This window comes from Anolis carolinensis, chromosome 5 (assembly GCF_035594765.1).
Source record: "Anolis carolinensis isolate JA03-04 chromosome 5, rAnoCar3.1.pri, whole genome shotgun sequence".
Taxonomy (NCBI): domain Eukaryota; kingdom Metazoa; phylum Chordata; class Lepidosauria; order Squamata; family Dactyloidae; genus Anolis; species Anolis carolinensis.
The window spans coordinates 95,201,003-95,217,790 of NC_085845.1; the positions used below are offsets into that span (position 1 = coordinate 95,201,003).

The 16,788-nt window shown below is 40.4% G+C and overlaps 1 protein-coding gene across 6 annotated transcripts in view; it reads left to right on the top strand.

The window, feature by feature from the left end:
• The first annotated feature begins 602 nt into the window (after positions 1-602).
• Positions 603-16,788, top strand: part of pclo (piccolo presynaptic cytomatrix protein) — a 301,666-nt gene continuing 285,480 nt past the window's right edge. For 5 of the 6 annotated variants that reach the window (XM_008111438.3, XM_016993943.2, XM_016993944.2 and 2 more), the window contains exon 1: positions 604-1,042. In XM_008111438.3, coding sequence (XP_008109645.2) covers positions 822-1,042 — 221 coding nt within the window. In that variant the 5' untranslated portion in view covers positions 604-821. Of the gene's footprint in view, positions 1,043-16,788 lie in introns of all 6 variants that reach the window. The other variant, XM_016993946.2, reaches the window with a different exon arrangement.

Consider the following 16,788-nt stretch of genomic DNA (forward strand, 5'->3'; position numbering starts at 1 on the left):
TCGTAATCCCAGTTCCTTGCTTCCCGGATCAAGTTTCAAGCCTTGCCTTGTCTCACGTTTTTACCACGGACTATGTTTCATGCTTCATGTTCATCTTGCCTCCAGTCAAGGATCTAGTCGAGAATCAAGTTTATTCCAGCCTTGTTGTCAAGCTCCATTGGACTTTAAGGACTCTGTTATTTCCCCACACTATTGCTTGGCAAAGTGTGTGTTTCGGTCAAGTGGATTAAAACTTTGAACTCTAATATCTTATATTGGACAATACATTTCTGGACTATATTTGACCTTACCTGAAAGGTCTGCTTCTGAACTATATTCTTCACTTGTTTTTATTGATTTTATATATTTCTTTAATAAAGATATTAGATCGATTCTGGCCTCTGTGTAAGGTTATTGGTGCTCTGCAGCCTGGGTCCTGACACATTTCTGTATTCTCAAATAATATACTGTGTCCAGGTTGGTTCATCAAGTGCTCTGCGATGGCTGATTTCTCTAGTGTTTCGGGCCTGACAGTGGGGCCAGCGGCTCCTTTAAGGGCGCAGGGTGGGGGAGATGCGTGTGTAAAAGGGGGAGGAGAGGAAATCACCCGTCTTGTGCAAAGAGCATGCGCTCTGGAGGCAAAGGCGGGGGCGCGCAGGGGTCCTTTTCCTCGCCTGCCTCTGGAGCAGCAGGAGCGGCAAGAGCGGCGGCGGCGGGGTTACCTTCCCAGCCATGGAGGAGAAAGAGGACTAGCAGCAGCCCATCGCCTCCAGGAGAAGCAGGGAGAAGGGAAACCCTGAGAAGGAGGACTCACTCGCCAGCAGGAAGCCTATTTGGCAGCCATGGGCAACGAGGCCAGCCTGGAAGGAGGCGAAGGGCTGCCCGAAGGTGTGGCGGCGGCGGCGGAGGGGGCCCCGTCTTCGATCCCGGGCGGCGTGGAGGCGGATCTGAGCCAGCTGAGCGAAGAGGAGCGGAGGCAGATCGCCGCTGTCATGTCAAGGGCGCAGCAGGGGCAGCCCAAAGGGAACCTCGCAGCCCAGCCGCCTCCTCCTCCTTCTCCAAGGCACGCAGTAAACCTGTCCGATGGGGAGGGAGTGGGAGTGGGAGAGAGGGCGGGAGTGGGAGAGAGGAGCTGCAAGCAATGCGGCCTGAGGCCGGTCTGCCCTCTCCTGAGCCGGCACTGCCTCGAATCCCCCTCCGTAGGGCTCTCCTCTTCCCCCTTTCTCGCCCCCACCTTTTAACCCCTTCCCGGCGTCGATCCGGCTCGTTTTCCGTATCTGGCTCCTGCGGGAGTGCTCTGTAACCCCACCTTAAAGGGATGGAGCTAAAATGGAAGCCTTCCTATTTTTTCTGTAGCTTGTGCTGCTTCCTCTATTGGAAGCCCTCCTTGAAGGTCTCAGGGTTGGGCTTAGAGAGCCATCTGCTCTTCTTTTTTTCGCCGCTGATCGCCCTCATCCTCTGCCCTTCCTACTCCCGAATATGCAGGAAACCAAACCAGGATCATTAATTACAGTGGAGCAGTCTTGAGTGGGATGCGTGGGGAGGCGCCGGCAGGAAGAGCGTCTTCCCTGGTCTGTCTTCGGCCCCTTCTACACTGCCATATAATCCAATTCAAAACAGATAATATGGATTTAATATGACAGTATAGAAGGGTCTTTCCTTTTTCCCTGACTCCTCTTCTTCTGCCAGGAGAAGCACTTGAATGCTGACTGCCTCTTGAGCCTGGTGATCATAAGGTGCATCAGGCCCACGTTCCCCTGTCCATGGTGCTGAAATGGCTCGCCTGCCTTCCTGAAGGCACTCTATGGAGAGCCGCTATAAGGATTGTAACTTCCCCCTGTCCATGGTGCTGAAATGGCTCGCCTTCTTTCCTGAAGGCACTCTCTATGGAGAGCAGCTATAAGGATGGCTGCTTTACCCTGTCCATGGTGCTGAAATACCTCGCCTGCCTTCCTGAAAGCAGTCTCTATGGAGAGCAGCTACAGTGGAGTCTCACTTATCCAACATTCACTTATCAAACGTTCTGGATTATCCAACGTAGTCTGCCTTTTAGTAGTCAATGTTTTTGTAGTCAATCTTTTCAATACACTGTGATGTTTTGGTGCTAAATTCGTAAATACAGTAATTACTACATAACATTGCTGTGTATTGAACGGCTTTTTCATAGAATCATAGAATAGTAGAGTTGGAAGAGACCACATGGGCCATCTAGTCCAACCCCCTGCTAAGAAGCAGGAAATCGCATTCAAAGCACCCCCGACAGATGGCCATCCAGCCTCTGCTTAAAAGCCTCCAAAGAAGGAGCCTCCACCACGGCCCTGGGGAGAGAGTTCCACTGTCGAACAGCTCTCACAGTGAGGAAGTTCTTCCTGATGTTCAGGTGGAATCTCCTTTCCTGTAGTTTGAAGCCATTGTTCCGTGTCCTAGTCTGCAGGGCAGCAGAAAACAAGCTTGCTCCCTCTTCCCTATGACTTCCCTTCACGTATTTGTACATGGCTATCATGTCTCCTCTCAGCCTTCTCTTCTGCAGGCTAAACATGCCCAGCTCTTTAAGCCGCTCCTCATAGGGCTTGTTCTCCAGACCCTTAATCATTTTAGTCGCCCTCCTCTGGACGCTTTCCAGCTTGTCAACATCTCCCTTCAACTGTGGTGCCCAAAATTGGACACAGTATTCCAGGTGTGGTCTGACCAAGGCAGAATAGAGGGGGAGCATAACTTCCCTGGATCTAGACGCTATTCCCCTATTGATGCAGGCCAGAATCCCATTGGCTTTTTTCTGTCAAATTTGTTGTAAAACATGATGTTTTGGTGCTTAATTTGTAAAATCATAATGTAATTTGATGTTTCATAGGCTTTTCCTTAACCCCTCCTTATTATCCAACATATTTGCTTATCCAACATTCTGCTGGCCCGTTTATGTTGATGATTTTGTATAGGCATCTAATTGTGCCAGTGTTGTAAGCCACCCTGAGTCCCTTCGGGTGAGAAGGGCGGGATATAAATATTGGAAATAAATAATAATAAATAAGTAAGACTCTACTGTATAAGGAGCGCAGCATTCCCCTGTCCATGGTGCTGAAATAGCTCGCCTTCCTTCCTGAAGGCAGTCTCCATGGAGAGCAGCTGTAAGGATTGCAGATTCTTGTTGGCCCTTCCACACAGCTGTATAAAGTCCACATTCAACTGGATTATATGGCAATGTGGACTCAGATAATCCAGTTCAAAGCTGATATTGTGGATATTCTTGTTTATATGGGTCTATGGGGAAGCCCCCAATGGCGCAGTGTGTTAAAGAGCTGAGCTGCTGAACTTGTTGACCAAAAGGTCGGCAGTTTGAATCCGGGGAGCGGAGTAAGCTTCCGCTGTCAGCTCCAGCTTCTGCCAACCTAGCAGTTTGAAAACATGCAAATGTGAGTAGATAGATAGGTACCGCTCTGGCGGGGAGGTAACGGCGCTCCATGCTGTCATGCCGGCCACATGACCTTGGAGGTGTCTATGGACAACGCCAGCTCTTTGGCTTAGAAATGGAGATGAGCACCAACCCTCAGAGTCGGACAAAATTAGATTTAAAACCCAAAAATGGGTGTGTGGAAGGGCCCTGAGATGGTTTGGCCAGGAGGAGACTGTGCAGGCAGTCCCCAAGTTATGAGCAAGATAGGTTCTTGAAGATGTGTTGTTGAAGGCTTTCATGGCTGTAATCACTGGGTTGCTGTGAATTTTTTCTTTTCACAATATTCCATTTGATGCAGCTCAAAATCCCATTGGCTTTTTAAGCTGCTGCATCACATTGTTGGCTTATGTTCAACTTGCTGTCCATGAAGACTCCAAGATCTTTTTCACATATATATTACACTTTTAAAAAGTACTTCTTCTAACTTACATACACATTCAACTTAAGAACAAACCGACAGAATCACTAGGTTATTGTGAGTTTTCTGGGCTATATGGCCATGTTTCAGAAGCATTCTCTCCTAATGTTTCGCCCACAACTATGGCAGGGACATTTCTCCCACTCTGGACAGATATATAAACCCCACTTGCCTAGTTTCCAACAGACCTCAGAACCTCTGAGGATGCCTGCCATAGATGTGGGCGAAACGTCAGGGGAAAATGCTTCTCGAACATGGCTATACAGCCCAGAAAATTCACAGCAACACAAGATAGGTTCTGTCGGTTTGTTCTTAAGTTGAATGTGTATGTAAGTCGGAACAAGTACTTTTTTAAAGTGTAACTCCAGCCATATACATGTGAAAAAGATGTTGAAATCTTCATGGATAACAAGTTGAACATAAGCCAACAATGTGATGCAGCAGCTTAAAAAGCCAATGAGATTTTGGGCTGCATCAAAAGGAATATAGTATCTAGGGCTCCTTCCACATAGCTATATAACACAAAATATTGAGGCAGAAAATTTCACAATATTTGCTTTGAACTTGGATATCTGAGTCCACACTGCCATTTATTCCAGTTCAAATCAGAGCATGTGGGATTTTATTCAGCTGTGGGGAAGGGGCCTAGATTGAGGGAAGTCATGGTGCCTCTCTATTCAGCTTTGGTTAGACCTCACCTGTAATCTTGTGTCCAATTCTGGGCACCACAGTTCAAAAGAGATATTGACAAGCTGGAAGGTGTCCAGAAGAGGGTGACTAAAATGATCAAAGGTCTGGAGACCATGCCCTATGAGGAGCGTCTTAAAGAGCTGGGTATGTTTAGCCTGAAAAAGAGAGGGTTGAGAGGAGACATGATAACCATGTATAAATATGTGAAAGGGTGTCATAAGGAAGAAGGAGCAGGCTTGGTTTCTGCTGCCCTGGAAACTAGGACTCGGAGCAATGGCTTCAAACTACAGGAAAGGAGATTCCACCTGAACATTAGGAAGAACTTCCTGACTGTAAGAACTATTCAGCAGTGGAACTCTCTGCCACAGAGTGTGGTGGTAGCACTTTCCTTGGAAGCTTTTAAACAGAGGCTGGACGGCCATCTGTCAGGGGTACTTTGATTGTGCTGTTCCTGCATGGCAGGGGATTGGGCTAAATGACATGTGGTCTCATCCAACTCTGTGATTCTATGATGTGTGTGTGTGTGTGTGGCTGGAGCTACACTAAAAGTACTTGTTCCAAATTACATACAAATTTAATTAAGAACAAACCTATTTAACTTAAGAATGTTTGTATGTGTGTGTGTGATTTGGATAGCATAAGAAAGGGTTGCCACCCCTGTGGTGTTTGTTTTTCTGTCTGTGTGCGTGTTCAGAAGGTGTTACCTCAATTTCCATCCCTGTGACAATTGGATTTTGAACATTGTAGCTCACGTTGAAAACAAGGATTGGCAAGAAAGCTTCATTGGAGACACCTTTCCCCCATGATAATAACTACTCCAGGAGGGGATTTCCCTTCAGAGGGATAGGTTTATCTCGCTTCCTGTTGTCCCACCTCCATTCTTAACTCAGAGTCATTTGTGAGTCAGATGTTTGTAACTCAGCAACTGCCTGTATGTCTTTCTTCTTGGTTCAGCTGTGCATCTTTTTGCATCGTGTCACTGCTTTTCCCCGCTTTGAAACTATCCAAGAAAAATGTCAATTACATTTATGGAAATCAAATTTTGTTCGAGTAAAATGATAAAAGGGTGGAGGCGTCTGATAGGTTGAATTAAAATTGATTATATAGCAGTGTGGCTATGATTGTGTTCTAATGTTAGATTTCCAGAAGGTCCAAGGGGATGTTGTAGACTTTCCACACATGGTACAGGTGGTCCCTTTTTGATAGGGATGTGACCTACCGTGATTTCTGTTTGCATGGATTTGAAGATTTTGTAGTGTATTCAGTCATACTCTGAAAAATTAAAGGGACATCAAACTAGGCCATACTTTTTTAGTGATGCTGTTATGGATGCCCATTAGGTGGTGTCTGTAGTTAATAACACATTTCTTGTTAATTTCTGAAGTCTATTTTATTGAATCCCATTTTTCTGAAGATTTTTTATAGAATAATAAAATAAAAATGTTGGAAGAGACCATATGGCCCATCTACTCCAGTCCCCTGCCATGAAGGAAAAGCACAATCAAAGCACTCCTGACAGATGGCCATCCAGCCTCTGTTTAAAAGCCTCCACAGAAGGAGCCTCCACCAGATTCCGAGGCAGTGAGTTCCACTTTTGAACCGCTCTTATAGCCCAGAAGTTCTACCTAATGTTCAGGGGGAAATCTCCTTTCCTGTCATTTGAACCTGTTGCTTCATTGAGTCCAAGGCCCCTTTTACACTGCCATATAAAATCCAGATTATCTGCTTTGAACCAGATTATATGGCAATGTAGACTCATGTAATCCAGTTCAAAGCAGACAATGTGGATTATCTGCTTTGATAATCTGGATTATATAGCAGTGTTGAAGGAGCTCTAGTCTCCAGGGCAGCAGAAAACAAGCCTGCTCCCTCTTCCTTATGACCTCCTCACCATTCAAAACCATCTATAATTTTAAAAATATATAAACAAATGATTGAAGTATGTGAAAACTGGGTATATGTTAGAAACATATACATGTAGCTCTTTTTCAGAAACAAAAAATCCTAACTTTGCCTTGGAACAATAATTCGAAAGCTGTTCCTTTGAGTATGGACAGTATTAAGCATCATTGAGTTCAGCTTTCATCTTGATATTATTGCAAGTCTTTAAAAATGAAGTAAGGCAGGTCTGAAGTTACTAGTCTTCTTTTGAGACAGTATTCCTCTTTTCTGCTTTATTTGAAATGAAGGAAAGATAGAAATTACAGAGATAGGTTAGGGTTTGTGCTAGAGTATTTTGATCAAAGGTGAGAATCATAACGAGAATCTCTATCTGCATTTGACAAATTTTTCATGCTGGATCCAGGTCAGTGCTACATATTATACGTTTCATCAGATGTTGTTGGACTACATCTCCCAACATCCCTGGTTAGTACTGTGTAATGCAGGTATTTGAAATCCAACAGTCTCTAGAATGCTGCACACGTCCATCCCTGAATTATTTGTAGGAAACAAGGTCCTTAATTAGGAATGATGGCAGCTGTAGTCTAAAAATTAGCATGCAACAGATTCCTCAGTATGTTATGACATAATACGTAATAGCTGTTTAACTCCCCCTTGCCTCACGACTTGCAAAAGTCAATGACTAACTCACATTGCTACCAAAAGTGTAAAATAGTTCCAAAATGATCACTGTCATATACATATTTTACTGAAGTCATATGTCTGCCCCCCATTCTTATCTATGCCACTATACCTGTTTTGTTGTAGTAGATAATTACCATCTATTCAGCTTTAAATGATGGTAATCTTTTGAATTAAACACCTCCAAAACATGCTGTCACATACAACCTTGCTCAGGTCCTGCCAACTAAAGGCTGTGGCTTCTTTTATTAACTCTATCCATCTGTAATGCTGCCTTTCTCTCTTCCTACTGCCTTCATCTTGTTCAATATTATCTTTTGTAATGAGTCATATCATGTCATGATCTGCCCACAATGCAATAGCCTCAGTTTGGTCTTTTTGCCTTCTCGTGAGTGTTGGGGTTTGATTTGCTCTGGGACCAATTGCGGAAGAAGGAAATACATGAGTTATCGTCAATGCTTTCTAAATAGGTTTAAATGTACCCTAAAATTATTTTATGTAGACATAGCAATTTGAAATAATTTATCTTTTTAAATTATTCCTTGAGTCATTGCCAGACTTCCTGTGTCTTCCCCTTCCAACCGTTTCCAAATTGCTGTGCAGGCAACTAGTTATCCTAATGTAACAGTTTAGTGCCAGAGAATATTACTATGCCAAGTAATATTCAGACTACTTTTTAAAGCTACAGATCCTTGAACCAATGTCAATTCTATTGGTAGACTGCCATTTTTATGTCTGCAATATTCCTGCACTGTATTTCATCTAATACAAGCAAGGCTTAATCAGATCAGGGGTCTATTTAGTCCAAAACAGTTTTTCATCATGGCCAACACAATGCCTAGGGAAACCCACCAGTAGTGTAGAAATGCTATTGCTATTGAGTTTTGGTACTCCATAGCTATTGATAGCTTTGCCATCCATGAATTTATAATTCCTTTTAAAAAAAACCATCCAAGTTAGAGGCAATATCTGTATAATGTGGTGGTAGGCTTCCATGGGGCCCCTGATGGCACAGTGTGTTAAAGCGCTGAGCTGCTGAACTTGTGGATCGAAAGGTGCCAGGTTTAAATCCCGGGAGCGGAATGAGCGCCCGCTGTTAGCCCCAGCTCCTGCCAACCTAGCAGTTCAAAAACATGCAAATGTGAGTAGATTAATAGGTACTGCTCTGGCGGGAAGGTAACGGCGCTCCATGCAGTCATGCCGGCCACATGACCTGGAGATGTCTATGAACAACGCTGGCTCTTTGGCTTAGAAATGGAGATGAGCACCAACCCCCAGAGTCGATCACGACTGAACTTAATGTCAGGGGAAACCTTTACCTTTACCTTTTTAGGCTTCCATACTTGAATACTGGTTGTATGACAGTTCAAGAAGTGCTTATCTTAGTTTCCCACATGTTGAATTTCCAACCAGTTGACTTCAAATTCTAGCACTATATCAGAACACTATATCCTACAGAATTCTATGAGTATTTCTTACTCCATTTTCTCTTGCCTGTTAAGTGCTATTTCCCCTGCTGACAGCTATAATTGGAGTTGACATGTGTGTTTTTCCATGATACTTTATAATAAGTTAAAGGTAAAGGTTTCCCCATTACATTAAGTCTTGTCGTGGCCAATTCTAGGGGTTGGTGCTCATCTCCATTTCTAAGCTGAAGAGCCAGCATTGTCCATAGACACCTCCTAGGTAATGTGACCAGCATGACTACATGGAGGGCTGGGAAAATATCTATTGATCTGTTCACATGTGCATGTTTTCTAATTGCTACCGGTAGGTTGGCAGAATCTGGGGCTAACAGTGGGAGCTCACCCCGCCCCACAGATTCAAACCGCCAACCTTCTGATCAGCAAGTTCAGCAGCTCAGTGGTTTAAATACTGTGTCACCACAGCCCCATTTATTATTCTTGTGATGTGTCTATTTTACAAATTTAACAGTATCACTGACCCTTAACAGACATGTTACATTTGGGAAGCTACACTGTGTTTTTTTCATTTTACATGTCAAATACAGTAGAGTCTCACTTATCCAACATTCGTTTACCCAAGGTTCTGGATTATCCAATGCATTTTTGTAGCCAATATTTTCAATACATCGTGATAAATTCATAAATACAGTAATTACTACGTAGCATTACTGCCTATTGAACTACCTTTTCTGTAAAATTTGTTGTATAACATGATGTTTTGGTGCTTAATTTGTAAAATCATAATTTTTAATAGGCTTCTTCTTAATCTCTCCTTATTATCCAACATATTCACTTATTCAGCATTCTGCTGGCCCATTTATGTTGGATAACTGAAACTCTACTTCATGAGAGAAATGCTATATCACCTGTTTTGGATATTTATTTCAAATGCACGTATATTGCCCTTCAATGAAATTATTCATAGAAAGGAAGAAAGAAAAACGAATTAGTATTAAATAGTAACTGAGACAGAATAAATTAGGGGATACAAAATTAAAAGGAACAATGGTTTTAAAATCCATTAATTAATTTAATTTATCAGTGACCACACTAGCTTAAAACTAAAAAAAAACTGGTGTTCCCCATGTATTTGTGGAACTAGTTTCACTTCTTCCCTTAGGGCAGCATTTCTCAACCTGGGGGTCGGGACCCCTGGGGGGGGACGCAAGGCGGGTGTCAGAGGAGTTGCCAAAGACCAGTATTTTCTGTTGGTAATGGGGGTTCTCTGTGGGAAGACTGGCCCATTTCTATCATTGGTGGGGTTCAATGAGTTCTTTGATTGTAGGTGACCTATAAATCCCAGCAACTACAACTCCCAAATCTCAAGGTCTATTTTCCCCACACTCCACCAGTGTTCAAATTTGGGCATATTGAGTATTTGTGCCAAGTTTGGTCCCAAACCATCATTGTTTGAGTCCATCACGCTCTCGGAACTACAACTCCAAAACTCAAGGTCAACACCCAGCAAACCCTTCCAGTATTTTCTGTTGGTCATTGGAGTTCTGTGTGCCAAGTTTGGTTCAGTTCCATCATTGGTGTAGTTCAGAATGCTCTTTGAATGTAGGTGAACTATAAATCCCAGCAACTACAAAATCACACACACACACACACACACACCCCCGCCGCCGCCAATCCTACCAGTATTCAAATTTGGGTGCATTGAGTATTAGTGCCAAATTTGGTCCAGTGAATGAAAATATATCTTGCATATCAGATATTTACATTACGATTCATAACAGTAGCAAAATTACAGTTATGAAGTAGCAATGAAAATAATTGTAAGGTTGAGGGTCACCACAACATGAGGAACTGTATTAAGGGTTTATAGCATTAGGAAGGTTGAGATCCACTGTCTTAGGGCCTCCTGTACAAGCTGTATCCTCTTCTCAGTACTCATGTCATCCATCCCATTGAAGAAAATAGAATGTGCTATTATCTGTGGTTTTATGCAGCTATGTAAAGTCCAGGATATGCATGTCATGCTGTATATTGATAACTATTGATAACTCAATAAGCAGTGCACCTTTGCCATTTGTAAGATTTTTTATGTATTAAGAATTCTTTGAGATTAAGAATTCTTCAGTTAGATTAACTTTTGTTTTGTTTTATGCCTGCGTTATTTTGAGCAACATTTTAAAATGATTTTTAAGAACCCTCTGTAAACCACTGTGGTCAGTTTTGTCCTTTTTTGGAATCTTAAAGACCAGATGGAAATGAGAACAAGATAATCATAGTCTTTTTGTAAGTGAACTGTGACAGATGCCTTTTAAAACTCATGTCCTTTGAAGTACACCTGGGGTTAAGGAAATGTGAGATTGTTGCTAGGCAGCAGGTAGACCCTTCAACGCTTCTATATGCTTTGTGTCAGATCAGACTTATATAGTAATGATCTGGAGCCTGCACAAATCTACCTGTTCAGCAATACGTTTACAATAAGTTGCCATACAAATGCTTTCCAAGGAGCCTTTTAATAGCAGACTAAGAGCAAGCCGTTTTAAGAATATCTGATAAAGGCCATAAACCTCATTAGTGGCATAAACCTCATTGATCACAATAGCATTTCTGTACGTATTTAGGATTGTGCTTGAGTGAAATTCCCCACAGTCCAAAAGAGTGGCATTTAGTGTTTTGTGTCGCAAATGACAGTATTTGTGGTGTCTTAAAGATGAATAAATTTATTGGGTCATGAAAATATGTAAATAAGAATTAATTTTTTAAAAATATGTAGGTGAGATCCAAAGCTACTTAAATGCCCCAGAGTGTAGATTTTGCTTGAATGTCCTGTAATGATAGAAACAACGTTGTCTTTCCAGTAGCTTTTCTATGCTGCAAAGGAACCGTACTGTATCTGTGCTCCTGACAGGCCTTTAAGAAGAACCATTGCAATATAGATAAGGGGAAACTGTTTGTTATAAGTGGGTATGGGATACTTCCCCCCATCCTGAAACATGTAAATGATACTACTGTCTAATGTGATTTTTTTTCATGTCAGGAACAACCGGGGTTGCTTCTGGAGTGAGAGAATTGGCCGTCTGCAAGGACGTTGCCCAGGGGACACCCAGATGTTTTTTGATGTTTTACCATCCTTGTGGGAGGCTTCTCTCATGTCCCCACATGGAGCTGGAGCTGATAGAGGGAGCTCATCCACACTCTCATCCATGGGATTCGAACCTGGCAGCCTTCAGGTCAGCAACCCAACCTTCAAGTCACAAGGCTTTTATCCCCTAGGCCACCGGAGGCTCCAGTAGAATTTCTCCCTACTATCAGTGGTATTATTTTATATAATACTGAATATCTTCTGTTCCAGAAAATTAAAGGGTAATATTTTTGGTGGTGATAGTTACAAGTTGCTTTAGAGCAATGAGCTTGGAATGTCCCTGTGCAGTGGGAAAACTCCTGACTTTTAGTCTTTTGGCTCCGATTTCCCATGCTGCACCTGGAGAGTAAAGAATCATAGAATCATAGAGTTGGAAGAGACCACATGGGCCATCTAGTCCAATCCCCTGCAATGCAGGAAAAGCACAATTGAAGTACCCCTTACAGATGGCCATCCAGCCTCTGTTTAAAAGCCTCCAAGAAAGGAGCTTCCACAACACTCAGAGGCAGAGACTTCTACTATTGAACAACTCTTCCGGTCAGGAAGTTCTTCCTAATGTTCAATTGGAATCTCCTTTCCTGTAATTTGAACCCATTGCTCCGAATCCTAGTGTGGCTTGGTCCTTTTTTTCAGTGTGGCTTAATTCTTCTTTTAGTGTTGCATAATATGAAGTTAGATTAAAACAAGAGATCTCCTCCTCTGAAATTATTGACTCAAAAGAAATGAAAGTTGCTAGCTGAGCACATAACTGATCATTTTTGATGACATTTCAGAGAGTTTGTTTTTCAGTTACAGCCACAACCCCATTTAAACAAAACATTCAGAAACTTCAGTTGAACATGCTTCAGGACACAGAATACTGTGGGACAGGAGAGGGCAATAACAAATTTACACAATATACCTTAGCTCCCTATTTGTTTCCAAGCCCAATTTCAATTTCTGAGTCTGGTATTGAAAGCTGAACTGGTGGCACAAGGTTGGATTGATGACCTGAAGGTTGCCGGTTTGAATCCACAAGACAGGGTGAGTTCCCGTCTGTCAGCTCTAGCTTGTAGGGACATGGGAGAAGCCTCCTAGCAGAATGGGAACATATTCGGGCATCCCCTGGGCAACATTTCTGTAGATGGCCAATTCTCTCACCCCAGGAGCGACTTTCAGTATGTTCTCAAGTCGCTTCTGACATGATAAAAAAATCTCAATGACTTAATAAATAGTAGAAATTAGCCATAATTGCAAATTCTATTTCAGTTTGTTCTTAAGAAACTTTGCCCAATTGTACAAAATTTTAATATTGGAAAAATCAATATTTTTTTAACATAAGAAAACTAATTTAATATGGTTATATGGGCTAAATTTGTTTAAATATTTCATAGTTTCCCAAGCCGTTTAAACACATTACTGTAATGGTTCTGAAAATTAATATCCTAGTACTGCTGAATTCCACAATTCCATAAATAGGTTCACTTATTAATATAGGAGAGATATTTTGAATTCTAGTCCAGATAATTCTACTGCCTTACTATACTACATATCCTCAAAATCCACAGGATGCAGCCATGGCAATTGAAGTGAATTCATCATGCTGTAATTGTGTAGTGTGAATAGGCCCCTGATAATATCAATTTAGGTTTTTAAGGGTAATTCTTAACCTATGTAAAGCCCATCCAGTAGCAACTGGACTTAGCCTATGTGTCCACAGTTAACTACTAATTAAAGCGGATATTGAGAAACATGCATATGCACGAACTCTTATGTTCAAACGAAGTTTGGAAGAAGTTCCTGATTTTGGAGAGTCTTATAGGTGCAAGTATGTCTACATCATAAAACTTCTTTGCCTTTGCACATGCATTTTAATGGGGATTTGAAACATGTGGGCCTCTAGGTATTGTTGGGTTCTTATTGGCCACAAGCAGCATACACATTGGTAAGGAATTATGGTAGCTAATGCCTGAAAGACAGTGTCAGCCTCTTCAAACATGCAGCTCAATGACTTTGTCAGAAATACCAGTTTGTGGCCTTAGCTAATGTTCTCAGTGACAAATAGCTGTCATAAGCAACTTCCTGATAGGATCCACATGATCTATGTGTAGGAGATGATTCAGAATAATTTAGGAAGAAAACAAAATGCTTTGGAACTTCTCCAGTTGTAATCTACCATCATAAGGAACATGCCAACTGAAAATATTAATCAATTAAAATACAGTAGAATGCCTCGGCATTTGGAGAATTCCCATATAACCTGTTACTGGTTTTACAGTGTAAGTAGCTCATTTTTGATGAAAATCTTTAATTCAAGATTATTCCCTCGTTACTTTGTTTCTATTGTTATTTGAAGAAGGAATTTTAGATATAACTAGCTGTGCCCGGCCACGCATTGCTGTGGCAAAGTGGTGGTGGTATTGGTTAAAAATTGTGTAATTTTTATTTGACGTTATTTGTATTTTTTTAATAAATTTTATTGTAAGTTATCTTTTTATTATATTTTATTATTTTCTTGTATTATTTTTAGTTATTTTCTGTTATTATAGTATTTTATTGTATTAATTTTTTAGTGTTTTTAATTATTTTTTAGTGTTTTTAATTATTTTTATTGGGTTGCTAGGAGACCAAGTTGGAGGAGCTTAGCCTTCTAACTGGCAGCAATTGGATAAAAGCAATTATTCCTCTCTCTCTAATTAGGACTTTATTTTTCTTTTCTTTTTGTTGTATCAACCTAGAGCCATGGATGATGGGTTGTGTTGTCAAATTTTGAGGTTGGGGGTTCTGTAGTTTTGTTGTTTTGTGGGTCGCCGTGATGCCATCACTCTTTTATATATATAGATAAATAGAATTTCTTAATGTGCAGTGGGAAATAACATTTGTGGACAAATGGAGCTCTATTTAACTCCCCACATAAAAAACTTAAGAACATAATTTGCATTATTTGTAGTATAATTTGTAGTGCAATAGAAATGCTGAGGCATACCATACCCTCCAGAGAGAGAAAAACGAATTGCAACCCTTTAGTAACAATTCAGATATTCCCTACTGAATAGGATATGATTTCTCCTGGCTTCTCTCCAAAGATTCCATAGTTTTGCTACAATGTGGGGACTTCATATGTATCTAGTTCAATATGTGTTGCAGTATATTTGAAACTTAGTTCATCATGAATTAAAGGATATTTTATTAAACTCTGCTTGATGCACATTATTATTTTATCTGAAATCATAGATTCTACTCTAATACAAAAGCTGACATTTAAGTATTTCCTTCATTGTCTACATAATGTAAACACAATTCTAAATGCAACATGTGTTTACAAATTACGATATACCAATGCTTGCCACCTCAAAAGCAAATATACATGATGGTAGGGTTTTCTTAGTGCTCTGGTTTAGAATAATATTATGTTTAGCTTTCTACTATACACACACATCAGTTTGGGTAGATGAATTATACTACCCAAGATACAGAATAAAGTTAATGGAGAAAATTATTTTCTCAGACTTTTTGAAGTAGAGCATCTTGCTTTCTTCTCACATTTTCATTGGTCTTGATTTGCTACTTCATGGCATATTCCAAGTTGCTATGGATGCTAGGAATTATAGGACACTCATAAATACTTGTATTTACTTGAGTATAAGCCTAGTTTTTCAGCCCTTTTTTAAGACTGAAAAAGCCCCCTTGGGCTTATACTCAGGTAAGGGTTCTGGTTGGCTTATATTTGGATCAGCTTATACTCAAGAATATATGGTACATTTATTATTTTTCTCTATTATTTTTGCTGCTATTACATTTATTTTACTCTTTTTATTATTATTAATACATTTATTATTTCACTCTGATCTTATTATTATTATTGCATTTATTATTTTACCCTATTTATTATTATATTCAGGTCGGCTTATACTTGAGTATATATGGTATAACCCTACTTGCCTAGTTTCCAACAGACCTCACAATCTCTGAGGATGCCTGCCATAGATGTGAGTGAAATGTCAGGAGAGAATGCTTCTGGAACATGGCCATGCAGCCCGGAAAACCCATCAATTTAATGTTATGAAATCTTCAGAGATGTTGTTCAGAAAGGCACCAAAAAACAGAAAACTTGTAAAACTAGAACTCCAAGATCCCATAGCACTGAAGTGGTGGCCAAACCGCATCAATTGATAATGTAGATGTAGTCTCAGTAGCAAGGAAGAGAGCAGAGATGTTCTTGATGTCCTAATGATCAACAGCCAAGCTTTGGAGTTTTCTGCCAATAAGTATCACCTGGATCCAAAAGTGGGTTTGTTCTCTGCTTAATATTATGCACCTGGAAGCCTTGCTGGGCTGGGTTTTGCATTCTGGAACTTTGCTCCTTGTTTCAAATCTGGAAGATTGGACTCTGGATGCTCCAGCTGCTTCCGTGGTAGGACTCTGTTTCACTGAACCTTTGTTTTTTACCTTGAAAGTCCCCATAAAAGCACTTAAAAGGTTTTATACATATGTAAAATTTACATAAAGTATACAAAGGTAACCTAATTGTACAACATTTATTATAATCTTGCTCTTCTTTCTGCCAATGTATTTTTAGTCACTCTACGCCATTATGTATGGATGATATATGTGTGTGTGTGTATATATACTGTATATGCTCGAGTATAAGCATAGTTTTTCAGCCCCTTTTTTAAGACTGAAAAGGCCCCCCTCAGCTTATACTCGGTTGAGGGTCCTGGTTGGCTTATATTTGGGTCAGCTTATACTCGAGAATATATGGTACATTTATTATTTTTCTCTATTATTATTGGTATTATTACATTTATTATTTTTCTCTATTATTGTTGCTACTATTACATTTATTTTACTCTATTTTATTGTTATTATTAATAATACATTTATTATTTCACTCCGATCTTATTATTATTGTTACATTTATTATTTTACTCAATTTTTATTATTATTATTACATGTATTATTTTACTCAATTATTATTAATAATAATAATAATAATAATAATAATAATAATAATAATAATAATAATAACTTTATTTTTATACCCCGCCCCATCTCCCCGAAGGGACTCAGGGCGGCTTACATGGGGCCTTGCCCGATACAACAATCAAATATCAATAACAAAGCA